The following is a 14,492-nucleotide window of genomic DNA, read 5'->3' as shown; positions in this document are numbered from 1 at the left end:
GAAAAATAAAAGCTGAGAGATTCCTCAGCAGCTTTCATGTACTCAAGGAAGCACTGCAGGTACTCTTCAGGCAGACAGAAATGATCGCAGCTGGGAAACTGAGATACAGAAAAAATAAGGAGTCAAAAAGGGGGCTAATTCTGTGGGTACATCTAAATAGATATTGAATGTCTTTGATAATAATGTCCTGAGGGGGTTTATATTGTTGCCAAATGAAAACACATAAACAAAAGTGTATAAGTTGGGAGTGGTGGAAGTCAATAGAGCAGGAAAAGTGGAAAATAATAATAAATTTTCTAAACCTCAAGACAAAGAAAGTAAAAAAGATTTAAAAAAAGGGGAAACAGAAAAGATGAGACAAATGGAGAGCAAATAATAATGATAGATTTAAACAAAACACAAATATAATAATTACGTAAATCACAAATATGAAGTATTTTATTCAAAAGACGAAATTTGCCAGGCTATATTAAACAAAGCTATATGTTTCTTACAAGAGATATTTCTTAAATATATACGATTGAAGGTGAAAGAATAGAAAGAGGTCGCTATGCAGGCACTACCCCAAAACAAAGCTGAAGTAGCCATGTTCACACCATACAAAGTGGATTTTAAGACAAAATATTAATAGATAAAGGGGAGGAAATACATGGCTGAATTTACTAGGAAGATATAATAATTTTAAAAGTATATGCTCCTAATAACAGAGGCTTAAATTATTTAAAGCAAAAATGAACAGAATTACAAAAACTGATAATCCCACAAATCATAAGACATCTCTTAACACACCTCTTGTAACAAAGTAATAAGCAGGAAAATAGTCATCAGTTATAGAGAAAACAGGAACAACATGATTTTAAAACTTCAACATATATAGAACACAGCCCTAGCAATGGCAGAATTCAAATTCTCTTTAAGTGACCAAAGTGGAATTAAACTAGATATCAATAACAAAAAGACAACTGGATAATCCCCATATATTTAGAAATTAAGTAATATATTTATAAAGAACATGTAGCTCAAAGAAGAAATCAAAACAGATATTGGAAAACATTTTGAACTGAGTAAAAGTGAAAATCCTATAGTAGAAAATTTGTGCAATATAGCTAAATCTAGCCTTTGAGGGAGATGTATAGTCTTAAATGTAAATATTAAATGAGAAGAAAGCCTAAAAATCAATTATCTTAACATATATTTCAATAAATTATATAATTATAATTATATAAGAACAGCAAATTAAATCCAAAGAAAAAGAAGAAATGATAAGAATAGAAATCAATGAAAATTTTAAAAACATACAATAAAGAATATCAATAAAAAGCCAACAGATGGTTCTTTGAAATGACTAATAAAACTGATAAGCCCCTATGAGACTGACTGATAAAGGAGGAAATAACAAAAGGCACAAATATCCAATATCTGAAATGAAAAAGGGACATTAACGAAGATCCTTCAGATATATTAAAATTATATTCTGAGTAACCTTAAGCAAATAAACTTGTTTATATGAAATGGATGATTCACTGTTGAATTCTGCCAAACAGATAAGGAAGAGTTAACAATAATCTTACATAAACTCTACAGAGAAGAGAAAAATAGGAACCACTCCCAACTTGTGTTATGAAGTCAGCATATCCTTTATACCAAAACCCAACAAAGTTATTAAAAGAAAAGTCAAGCCAGAACTCTCTCACATGTGACAATGCAAAATCTTAAATTAAATGTTAACCACCTGAATCCAGTAATGAAACACAGTGTAACTAAATTCAGTTTAGTTACTACAAGGTTGGTGACTAATACAGTTGGTTTAACATTCAAAATATCAATTTAATATAGTTAACCAGATTAACAGAATGAGGGAGAAATTTCTATTATATCAACAGATTCAGAAATATCATTTGATAAAATTTAACATCTGACAAGAAAACTCTTAGCAAACTAGAAACAGAAGAAAACTCTTTAAATGTAATAAAAGGTACTTACAAAAAAAATTGTTAACACCACAAAAAAAATCATTCAATATTGAAATGCTACAAACTTTTCTTCTGAAATCAGGAATGAGAAAAAAATGCTTACCATCAACATTTCTATTTGACACTGGAAATCTCAGCCAAAGCAATAAAGCAAGGGGGGGAAAAACAAGAAAAGGCATAGGATTGAAAAAGAATAAGTAAAAATAAAAATATTCTTAGACAATGTGATTGTGTTATTGAAAAGAATCTACAGCTGAAGTGTTTCCATCACCCACAAAGTTTAGCAAGTTTGCTGGATAGAAAAATCAACTGTATTTCTGATACTTGAAACAGGGTGAAAATTACAAAACAATAAAATTTGCAACAGCATCAAAAATATCAAATACATACAAATACATCTAACAAAAGAGGTATATGGCCACTGCAGTGAACTATTTTTCTTTGTGTCAGTACCACACTTAAGTATTGTACTTTATAGTAAGTATTGATATCAGATAGTTTTAAGTTTTTCCTCCCTGTTCTTTTACTTTAGGGCTATATTGGCTCTTCTTGGCTATTTGCATTTCCATATAAATTTTGGAATAAGATTGTGAGTCTCCATTATAAGATAAAGACTGTTGACACTTTTATTGAAATATCATTGATTTTATGGGAGAACTAATGTCATTATAATAAATAGTCTTTCTATCCATGCATAATTTAGTACCCCCATTAATTTACATCTTTACTTTCTTTCAAAAATGGTTTCTCGATTCTGAATACATGGTGTTATAAGTTATTAGAGTGGTTTCTTTTGGACAGTTGAAAACGAACAGTTATTAGGAAAGAGCATAAGGTAAAGGAGAGATTATATGTTTTCCAATAATGTGTTAGTTCTTGATCTGAAGTTTCTTTCCTTTTCTATTTTTTTTTTTTTTGTCAGGATGAGAGGAGGCAATGCCTCAAAATGAAACTCAGATGGCCACAACCCATCATGTATGATACGGATGACATGTGGATAGTGCGTAAGAACTCAAGAGGCACCCACCGGATGGTCCTCTAGATCAGGGTTTTTCAAACTGCAGGTTATGTGTTTAGTGGGTTACAAACCAGGCTCATTTTCAATAAAAAAGAAGAGAATACAAATCATGAAAGTACATTGTGTGCAATAGGTTGAACATTGTTTCATGATACTTTTGCTTAAGCTATGCATACATACATATAAATAAATGTACATCTGTATAGACTGTGATGTGAAATCTCTTATTGATTACAACCAAAAATATTCGAAAAACTATGCTCTAAGTGTCTATAAATTCTAAGTGTCATCATGTTATAACACCTAGTACCTACCATTACCAGGTATTTCGCAGCTATACCATTTTCGCTTGTGCTCAGATTAAGCCTGTTTTGTGAATATTAAGTTTGCGATGGAATAGAAATGAACAAAAGTTAATGGTGAAAGATTCATAATCAATTTATCAATTTAATAGGAAACTGTAGGTTATGAGTGAGAAGAATATGAGAACAACAATGTAATGAAGGTTACCAGGGCTCAGTGTCTTTGAAACAGGATGTTAGAGAACTACTGGGCTTTAGCTGAGGAAGGGCATTGGAGGCAACATACAGTCGCTTTCTGAAGGAGGCAGCAGGAGCTGCAGAGGCTGAGTGAAGATAAAGGACAGCTGTATGGAGGACACCTGTCTCTGTCTGGCTCTTCATCCCTACCCTCAAGAACCACCTTAGCAATTTGCTCTCCCATCTCTCTGGTTCAGGACCACCCTTTCCCATATGATGTCTCTAGCCATCCTTAACTGGAATTTAGGCAAAAGACAGTAGGGTATTGAGAGGTGAGGAGAGCCACTTTACCCTGAGCTATGCCACTCAGAAGACACCCTGTCGGTCAAAAACCTCCATATGTCACAACAATATGTAAAAGATTCAAATTATAGCAAAAATGATACAAACAATAATGAGAATTAATATTTATTGAGCATCTATTTTATGCCAGACATTGTTCCCAGCATTTTACATGGATTAACTCATTTAATTTTCACAATAACACTAAGGTAGGTAATGTAATTGATGGCAGTGGTGGCCCATCTGGAGTGGCTGCTGAGAAGACGCCGGCTGCAGCAGGCAGGGCACAGCCAGGGCTGCACACTCAATGGAGCTGTTGGGAGCTGGGAACAGGCAGAAGCCCCATCCGCTTCTGAGTGTGAGGGGTGGGAATCCTGCCCTCCTGGGCACAGCTGCAGCAACCCAGCTGTGGGTTCAGACCCAGGCATCCCTGTACTCTTAGAGGCCCAGGAAGCCCCCCTACCCCCACAGGCTCAGAAATGCCTGCTCCTGCTGCCCAGCCTCTCCCGACTCCCAGCTCCCACTCCAATTTCAGAGCAAAGTTAAGTGCAAGCTGGGGCACTGTTACAACCCAGCTGGGTATGCCCATGCTCAGGGTAGCACTGACACAACAGCCCCCTGTTGCCTCGGCCCCCTCCAGACTCTGTGCACCGAGGAGCATCAGAGGGGGGCCAAGGGGGAGCTGAGAGTGGCTCAGTATGGGCTGCAGGCACCCCTCGGCATGAACAGCCTGGGTGCCAGGGCAGCAGGTTGATGGCGGCGGGAGGCAGACAGACTCCTGGACAGAAAGGGGCAGTTCCCAGTGAAGCCCCCCTTTAGGCCTGGGATGGCCTGAAGCCTGGGGGCCAGGCTGCTAGTTCCACAGACTGGAGTGAGAACTTATGCTGTTTTCTCTGGGCCTGCCCACAGCTGTTGATAGACCAATTAGCACTCACGTCCTCTTCTCTGAAGCCCATAAAACTCCCTGGACTCAGCCAGACTGGGCACAGTTTGGAACAACTGGCCTACAGAGAGGAGCTACCCACTGTGGGTCTTCTCTCTCCTGAGAGCTGCACGCTTGACAGGACAACCTGCCTGCAGAGAGGAGCTACCCACTTCAGGTCTCCTGGGAGCTGTACCGTCGCTCAAAGTTCCTCTCTGCCTTGCTCACCCTCCACTTGTTCCTGTACCTCATTCTTCCAGGACACAGGACAAGAAAATGGTGGGACTGAAAGAGCTGTAACACAAACAGGGCTGAAACACACCCCTTGCTTGCCACGTTGCAGGCAAGAAGAGGGAGAGAAGAGAGAAGAAGAGAGGAACTGCAGCTCTTCAGGGAGCCCAGACCTGGGAGCTCTCCAAGCCAGGGATGTGACACCCTCTTTGGGGCTCTGTAGTTCCTGGTGTCTCCAAGCTTCCAGGCACCACCACATTCCTGGGTGCCAGCAGTGGAAGCCACCTGTGGTACACCTGGTCCAGCCACAGCCTCACAGGGAGCTAGCACTTGTGTCAGCATCTGGAGTTGCCTGCCCTGCTGCAGCTGGCATGACTGGCTGTGCACAATGGGCAGCTCCCTTGTTCACATACCCCTTGCCTTTTTGTGCCTGGCTCACCCTTAGCAGGCATAAGATCTGGGCCAGTAGCGTGAGCCCAGCGCAGCCTGCCCAGGCTGAGTGGGCGGAACCAGCCCACTGGGCCCAAGCAAAACTCAGGCAAAGGCACCATTAGCCACAAAGGTTTCTGGCTGGCAAAGCAACACCCCAAGGATCCTGTGACATTTTCCCCATTTTGCAAGTGAAGCAGATGAGGCACAGAATTTTTAAGCAATGAATACACAGCCTCACAGCTAAAAACTGTAGGAAATATAGAAAGAAAACAACTAAGAGTGGGCTATGAAGCAACCAGGAAAGAAGGGGATACTGAATTGTCAGCTTGACAAAATGGGACTCTATACAGTTTCCCTTTGCCTTTAGTTAGAACTACAAGAGTTCATACACACACTCAATGTAAATAGATGTGTGAACTCCCACAGCCTTTACCTGACCACTTGTGTATGGTATTTGTGGAAATGCCTGGTGTTATTTTTTTTTCTTCAAGAAAGATACCGCCTTTGAGGCTTCCAAACTAGTCTTCATAATGTTGAAAGTTGCTAGGGGCTCATCAGGACACTAATGAACAACCCAAGAAACTTTATCATCAGATGACTAAACTTCGCCCTGCTTATTTGAGACACATCAGTCTCCTACTTTATTTTGGGAAATACAGCAAAATGGCTGGTAGACAGATGGTATTTTGTAGACCAACAAATTTAATCCATGCATCCACAGTCACTGGGGAGAAAACGTCATCAAAACCCCAAAGCCCAGTGAAATACCCATTCCAGAAACAGGGCTAACGTCAACCAGCTGAGTTAAATATTGATCATTACATGGTGGTTTCTCCACAGAGCTGTTAAAGGAACTTAAAAAGTTGCTCAAAGGTGAGAGGAGAAGCAAGAAAGAGACAGAGGGCTAGCTATTACTAACGAACTTGAAGTACTTATTTAAAAGAGAGAGAACTTTCAGCCTGACATTTAGACACTGCTTATGTGATGTGCACAGTCGTATTAAAGCCCTGACCTAAATTTAGTAGTTTAAAAAGAACTCAGTTTCTACTTCCACCCTTTTCCAAATGCCAGCTGAGAACTCATTTCTCAGACCCTTTCCATCCATAGGAAATCCCTGAGAACTTTACAAAAAATTTAAGAACAAAAAGGTCAGAAAGTTAAAACACAGTATGCAGTCTCTCTCCTTCCTAAAATGGCCATTTGGTTAAAATCCATTATAATGAAAGAGTTAAAATTCTGCACAGTTTAAGAACAACCAGTTGACCTTTAAATGTGCTGGTTTGAATCCAATCACCTTTCAACAAGCATGAAATCTGGCACAAGGTGTACTAACGCACACCAATTATTTTCATAGTGTACATGACTGATCTCACAGCGTCCTGTTTGGAAAAAAAGAATAGTGTCCATTTTCCAAAAGCCGAACTTAGAGGCTGAGTGTCTCTGTTGGTGGGCGGGATTTTCCTTTGGTAACTGTCTCCAAAAGTGCCTTTGGAGGAGGCTTTTCCTTGAAAAAGCACAGCATAATACCTTAAGGAAAATAACTTTTTCGCTTTGTTTAAATTCTGTTAAATGAAATAGTTTCCTCCAACTTTTAATACGTCAAAGGTAAAAATAGCTGGGAAATAATTAATTACTATCCTTAGTTAAGAATTTTCAAGCCATATATGTAGGAGAAAAAATAATCCACTGCCAGTGAAAGAGTGAAATACTGAATCCTACTTGGAATAAATGGATTTAAAACCCAGAGATTCAAAACCAATCGTTGAGAGACTTTCTACTACCTAAAATGATTATTTTCTTTTTAAAAAGTAATTCCCATGAGATTCTCCTAAATGATAAGATCCTCTGATATCTTCAAAATATAGTTCAAATTACAACACACCTTCACAGGATTTTTAAGAACACACTGGATGGCTGTTTTTGTGCAATGTACAGACATAGGTGCCCTGATATGGGGACTACACCATACAGCCAGATACACTCTGATCAACTGCCAGACTGTGTTCCTTCTCACCTCCTTTCTCCTCTACCTCTATGGTTCCCCCTGTACCCCAACCCAACCCATTTCCATCACAGTGGAATGCTCTCCCATGTCAGACAGTAACATGGACTACTAACTCCACACCTGGACCATATTCAAGCCAGAGTCGGATTTTCCTTTGTTGAATCCTTTGCCTGAGGAGTGAGACTTCTGAGATTCCCTCCCCAAATCCTTCTCTCAGCTCCTCACTTTGGTGGGAGACTTCTGTTGGCCATGCCCATGTTTGTCAGCCCCTCCCTGCCACAATATTTGATTTTCCTCCTCATTCACTCTCTTTATCTTGTGAGTCCAGAAAAGAGAAAGGTCAGGATCTCACAGCAATGTAGGTAGTGGCCCGTGGCTTGTGGCCCCGGGCCAGCACTCAGATCTTCACCCACCCAGCCACTTCTGCTTTGGCATTGAGGAGGGAAGGGCTTGATTCAGAAAAAGAAGGCACTGCCTAGGTTGGGTACTATTCACAGACCATGTTAGGAAGACACCTGCTGGCCCACGGCCCTGGCCCAGGAGGCCCCCTTGGAGATTCCCATCAGGAAAGTCTGGTTATGTGCATAGTCCTGAAGATTCCCCCAAAATCAAAGGCTTTCTCTCAGAGCCCTGGAAGAGCAAGGTCATTCCACAGACATGCCAGGAAAAACAGGCAGCCAGAGTCTCCGTGGGCCTCCCTCGCTGCCCCTGTCCTAATCCGCACTCATTCCTAAGCAGACCTCCGTCACCAGCTTCTTCTAAACAGCACTAATTCTGTTCCTTTTTCCCTACTCCAGGACTGAGAAGACGTCAAGGTCCAGACACTCGTCATTAACACCTACTCACAACCGATTCCCCCACCCCCTTTGGCCTCACCAAGATTTGGCGAGCAGGAGAAATAAATGTCACTTTGCTACCACCTTCTGCTCAACCTCCAACAGAAAAACCCACATTGCCCAAGTACAAAGCACGAAATACTGCTGGCCTACCCTGACTTTTCAGCTATTCTTGCATATAGTAAATGACTCCCCAGGCGACATCATCTTAAAGTCTGAGACACAAAAAAGGACCCAAAGTCCTATATGCTTGAAGAATTGCATGGCAATATATTTAGTTAACATTTTCTATTTTATTAGAAAAAATAGACAATTCAGTTGTCAATGTGATCGTTTCAGGCTTCCCAGCCTCTCCTTTCGGACATCATCCTATATACCACAATCTCCACCAGAAAAGCAGTATGGTATTGGGAAAAAGAGATCTAAAGGCAGAAGACTAGGGCTTCACTCTCAGCATTGTTAACTGAGTGACTTGGCTAAGTCACTGAAATTCACTGAAACCGCAGTTTCCCCTTCTGTCAAAGGGGGATAACAGTATCAGCCTCACAGGGTGCTGTGAAGGAAGCAAATGAGAAAATGAAAGTAAGCATCCTTTTAAATTATAAACAGAGAATAAGGGAGAGGGGAGGGGAAAAGGGAGAGGAGGAAGAAAGGAAGCAATCTGCCCTCCCTCACCCCTTCACACTAGGTAAAATAAAATGTTTAGACAGAAAAACCTAAAGAAAAGGATCCAAATAAAATATTCTTAGGAACTGTCAAAGGGAGAAGACACTGGAATCTCCAAATCTGGCCAAGAGCTCAGCCTGAGCAGCATGTTTTGAACTCCTGAGTCCATGGAACCCTGCACTAAAGCTTTGGGACTCTGACCTGCAGAAAAAAACAAAAAACAAAATGCTTCCCTCAGTTCATTCCCTGTAGTTTAAAAACAAGAGCAACTGAAGGGCAAGCTTCGGGGGCAAGGGGAGACCAACACCTCAGACCATTAACTTACTTTATCCCCATTGGAAATCAACTTCGGGAGAACATTTCAGCTTTGTATGTTCTTCTTGGTCTCACTCAAATGGGAAGTTCTGCTCGAGGCCGGAAATAGAAAACAGGAAGTCAACAGAACTGATTTTCCTAACTGCCCAAATGCAAATCACCACACTCCATTCTGGATGAGAATTAGAGTAAAATGTAAACTTCTTTTTAAAAAGAAGTTCACATGCTAACTATGTACAGAAAACATCCTACTCCAGGGAAGAAAGAAAGAAAGAAAGAAAGAAAGAAAGAAAGAAAGAAAGAAAGAAAGAAAGAAAGAAAGAAAGAAAGAAAGAAGGAAGGAAGGAAGGAAGGAAGGAAGGAAGGAAGGAAGGAAGGAAGAAAAGAAAGAAAGAAAGAAAGAAAGAAAGAAAGAAAGAAAGAAAGAAAGAAAGAAAGAAAGAAAGAAAGAAAAGATCCGTCAGCTTCCTTCCTTAATAAAGAAGGATTGACAGAGCTGGGCTGACAGTGAAGTAAAGGTCACCGAGGGTGTGCTCGTCAGAACCACACTGCCACTAAAAATAATGAAGTGTCCCACTTTGATGCTGACACTATTCTCCAAGCTGGTTCCTCTAAAGGTGCTTTTCTTCAAGGGAAGCAGATACTAAAGTGACAACTTTCTCATTACCATTCAGACTATTTTCTTAGAGTCCCATGTTTGAAACTTTCAAGTTGAAACTCCAAGCTCCACCCCCTGCATACAGGCTTCTTAGTCAGTTTCTATCACATACCATCATATCTACCTTATTTCCATCAGTCATAAATTCTGCTCATTCTTCTATCACAGCTCCTCTGACATTTGCCAGACCTCACCATTTCCTCAGCCATTTCTGGTCTGAATCATCAGCTCCCCATGCCTGCTGCCTGCTCTCTTCTATAAACATACCAGATGAATCTTTCCAGCATGCTGCTTCCCCTGCCCCCAAGTCAGCCACAACTCCCTACTACCTACTGATCACATCTGAGTTGCCTCAGCCAGTGGTCTTGCCATATCTACCTAGCTTAGGCTGAGTGTTATAGGAGAAAGTGCACTAGCCCGGGCACCAGATGGATCAGGTAAGACTCTAGCTGAGGTAAGCTTTATCACATCATATAGCGGCTGTGCGGATTGAGGAAAATTATGAAACTTCAGTTTTCTCATTTGCAGAATGAATATAATAACACCTACCTATACAGTTACTAAGGATTAAATAGGATAATATGCACAAAGCAATCCTAGAGAGTTTCAGTAAGAAGAATGAATGCTTATGAAGTGCTTATCACATTCCAGCTTCTGTTCTGGGTGCTGTGCACGTGTTTATCAGGTATTATTATTAACCTCATTTTGCAGAAGAGGACCTTGAGGCAAGAGAGAGTAAGTAAAGTCACATAACAAATCCACAGAAGAGCTAGCCTTTGAACTCCAACAGCCTGACTCCACTGCCTGCATATGCAACTCCATGCTCTACTGCCTCCCATTTCCCCTTCCCTCCAACTTTCACTGGCTAACACAGCCCACAGGTCCACCTCAGTCCTTCTCATCCTTCCAGCCCTCCCTCCACATTCCAACTACCTGTGACAAATGCTATGCTGCATTTTCTCTCCAATCTCACCTGACATCTTGAAGGGAGCAGTTCAGTTACAGCATTCTCTCTGTACCCAACTATACCATCTCTCTACTCTTTATCTTGCCCTCACATACACAAAAATTTGTCATTGTTCTTCAGTTCTTTGGGTAATCTCTTCCTAGACACTGCATCTAAAATATAGACCACATCCCCAAATTCCATCATGTCCAAAAAGAAGCATGTTATTTCCATCAACACCCCAGCTGCCATTACCAAGCCAACTCGCCTGACTTCTGTTCACTCACCTAGGAGATCACAGTCTAATGAGATCAATGTTTATATAGAAAATGTAAATAGGTTGTGATAAGTACTAAATGCATGCTGCTAATGGCATCATCACCTCTGGCTCTTCTCAGTCCTGCATTTCCCACGTTGTGTCATGCACCAAAGCTGTCACACTGCCCCTTCCTCTTTATCTCTGGTGCCACCTGTGATTTACTTGCACCCTACCTTGTTTCTGAACTATTGCAGCCCCTCCCAACTTATCTCACTGCCTCATTCACCTGCCTTTCAAAACCAGCCCACCTCCTGCTGCCCAATAACCTGATATTGTCACTCTCATATTTAAAACCCATAAATGCGGCCGGGCATGGTGTCTCACGCCTGTAATCCCAGTACTTTGGGAGGCCAAGGTGGGCGGATCACAAGGTCAAGAGATCGAGACCATCCTGGCCAACATGGTGAAGCCCCGTCTCTACTAAAAATACAAAAATTAGCTGGGCATGGTGGCACACGCCTGTAGTCCCAGCTATTTGGCAGGCCGAGGCAGGAGAATTGCTGGAACACAGAGGCAGAGCTTGCAGTGAGCCGAGATTGCACCACTGCACTCCAGACTGGTGACAGAGCGAGACTCTGTCAAAAAAACAAAACAAAACAAAAAACACATCAATGCTGATGAACCAAGTACAAAGCCCTGAGCTTGGCCAGGCAACATCGCCTGGAAACTTGACTTTTAATCCTTACTTTGCTCTATTCCCCCAACATACACTCACTTCATACACCACAGGTAAAAGAGACTTCCCACAATTTTCTAAAAATGACTCACATTTCTCTTTCCTGTTTTTCCCTTTGCCCACCCTGCCCTCTCTCCCTCTGCCTTCATTTTTTTTATTAACCTCTGGAACTCAGGTGCTGCTGCTCCAAGGTTTAGGTCAAAAGTTACCTCCTCCATGAAGCTTTCTCTCATTCTCCCACAATGTGTGAAAACCCCATTCTCAGATTTGCTTAGTTGTGCATTTGTATATTTTACCTTGCACTACAGTCATTTGTATATTTGTCTTATGGTTTCTGTGCTTTAGGAAAGGTACATTGTCTTAATTATCTTTGTTCAATACAGTGCCTAGCAGAGTGCCTCAAGTATAATATGTGCTCAATAAATAATAGATGCATTTTTCCATGCATATTTTCTACTCTATCCAAGTGGAAAATATATCCATGTGATATAGTGGAAAATATCTCATGAAGAGAGATACAGTGAGGAAAATATCTCATGAAGACCAAAAGCAGAAATCCAAGTTTTTTCTTTTCATTACTATCATCTGTGATTATTTATTTTATGTGTTAACTTGGTTGGGCTTAGGGATGCTCAGATAGCTGGTAAAATATTATTTCTGGATGTGTCTGTCAGGGTGTTTCTGAGAGAAATTAGCATTTGAATCAGTAGACTAAATAAAGAAAATCTGCCCTCACAAATGTGAGCCAGCATCATCCAATTTATTGAGAGTTTAGATACGACAATAAGGCAGAAGAAGGTGAACTCTCTTTCCTTGAGCTGGGACATCCATCTTCTTCTGCTCTGACATTGGAGTTCCTCGTTCTTGGGCCTTCAGATTCTCCCCTGAAGTTTCTCAGGCCTTTGGCATCAGACTGGAAGTTACGCCATTGGGTCCCCTGGTTCTCAGACCTTTGGACTCAGACTGAATTATACCACTGGCTTTCCTGGTTCTCCAGCTTCAAGATGACGTATTGTGAGCCTTTTCAGCCTCCATAATTGCATGAGCCAATTTCCACAATAAATCTCCTCTTATGTATCTATATATTTCCTATTGGTTTTGTTTCTCTACAGAATCCTAATAGATCATCTAATTGTTTATCTAACAAGTCTTTTCCTCCCTAGACAATATGTTAGGCACTAGGGACACAAAAATAAAAACACAGACATCTGCACTTAATAAACTTACATTCAATATCAGAGAGATTGGCACAGAATACAAATAAAATGAGATACATGCAAAATAATATGAATTGCAAAATTACAGCAATTCACCACCAACTAGGTGTGTGATCTTGGGAAAATCACACTGTGAGCTAAATATTAGCAAGTTTAAAATGCAAAATCAGAGGCAGTCTATGAATTAGACTTTGCTAATGGCCTCCTTTGCTGATGCATGGCACATTGCTGTTAGAAAGTGCTTATTTTTGCAAAGGTCCATTACTGATGCTTTAATTCTAAGGAAATTATGCAGGCAGCAACTAAAGGAAGGTTAAAAAAAACAGCAGCTAAAATTGATACTTAGACAATAAAAAACTAATTATAAGTGATTTATCAGCACCACTAGATAAATATATCGGTGAAATTTAAGGCCATGAAATGCAGGACAAGCCTCGCAGGAAGCAATGTCCTGGTGGATGAGATGCTGTCCTCGGGGATCCCACCTTCCACCACTAGTATTCATCATATCTGATTGGAAATGTGTGCATGTGAGTCAGCCTCCCCTCTATGATGTGAGTAGGGACCTATCTTTGCTCATCTCTGTATCCTCTACACACGATGCTTGGCACATAGCAAGTATTCAATAAATGTTTATGAAGGAAGCAATCAGTCACTGTCACCAAGAATTTACTGGGGATTTCACATGCTAAATCTAGAACAAATGATGTGGTTCCTATCATCAAATAAAATCTGCGAAAACCCTAAGACGTAAACTGCAAACCATGACTTGGTATCAGAGAGGGGTCATTATCAAATGAAAACAACTCAGCCGCCAAGAAGTCATTTCAAAATAACAAATTCTCTTTCTATTATTTCTCAAATGCTGTGAAAAGGAATCTCAGTCTGTAGCAACAATTCACAAAGTCCCTTCCTTTCATGTGGTCATGTCACATCACACAAGCCCTGTCACGCGCCTCTCTCCTTCATACCCTCCCACCAAAACTGATCTCCCAGACCTAGTCCTCAAACCTGTGCCCTTCTAACCCTCTACCTTTTCCAGTGATTCTGCATCACAAAAGCCCAAAAGAACTGCTCTGGTAAGATCTCAGTGTCTGAAATATCGGGAAGTAAAAGAAAATAAACAGGCAAAACTAGAACAATTCTTTGTAGGCAGTAAAACAACATCACAGATCTACCATATATTATAAATGTTGGCCGGATGGCATATAAAAAAAAAAAGGTGCCAAAAAAAATCAAAAATGGTAAAAAGAAACAAAAGTGTTTAAATGTTTTAAGCAGCTACAATGTTTGGGAGATTTGTGATGCTCAATCACAAAATATTTATTAAGAACCTACTCTAAGAATTTGTTTTGAAAGAGATACTCTGTCAGGGTTACCCAAGACCCCCGCCGCCTACATTTGGACATCACTAGAAGGACCCATGGGACTCAGCGTATGGCAGTACTTAAAGCTAA

General features: G+C 40.7%; 1 protein-coding gene and 1 long non-coding RNA gene across 3 annotated transcripts in view; one reads left to right on the top strand and one right to left on the bottom strand.

The window, feature by feature from the left end:
• The window catches only part of LOC129467982 (uncharacterized), a 31,517-nt gene extending 23,257 nt beyond the window's left edge, over window positions 1–8,260 (top strand). Inside the window, exon 3 of one of the 2 annotated variants that reach the window (XM_063622621.1) lies at window positions 8,200–8,260. In XM_063622621.1, coding sequence (XP_063478691.1) covers window positions 8,200–8,205 — 6 coding nt within the window. In that variant the 3' untranslated portion in view covers window positions 8,206–8,260. Of the gene's footprint in view, window positions 1–2,895; window positions 3,205–8,199 lie in introns of those variants that run through there. The other variant, XM_063622620.1, reaches the window with a different exon arrangement.
• Window positions 8,261–8,511: 251 nt separating this feature from the next.
• LOC134733449 (uncharacterized) lies at window positions 8,512–10,007 on the bottom strand. The gene is made up of 2 exons (XR_010116904.1): window positions 9,230–10,007; window positions 8,512–9,105 (listed from the first exon to the last, which is right to left on the bottom strand). It is a non-coding gene; the product is annotated as an uncharacterized lncRNA (long non-coding RNA).
• Window positions 10,008–14,492: the final 4,485 nt, after the last annotated feature.

This window comes from Symphalangus syndactylus, chromosome 18, assembly GCF_028878055.3.
Source record: "Symphalangus syndactylus isolate Jambi chromosome 18, NHGRI_mSymSyn1-v2.1_pri, whole genome shotgun sequence".
NCBI lineage: Eukaryota > Metazoa > Chordata > Mammalia > Primates > Hylobatidae > Symphalangus > Symphalangus syndactylus.
The sequence above is the reverse complement of the archived record's forward strand: the minus strand, read 5'-3'. Positions and strand labels throughout refer to the sequence as shown.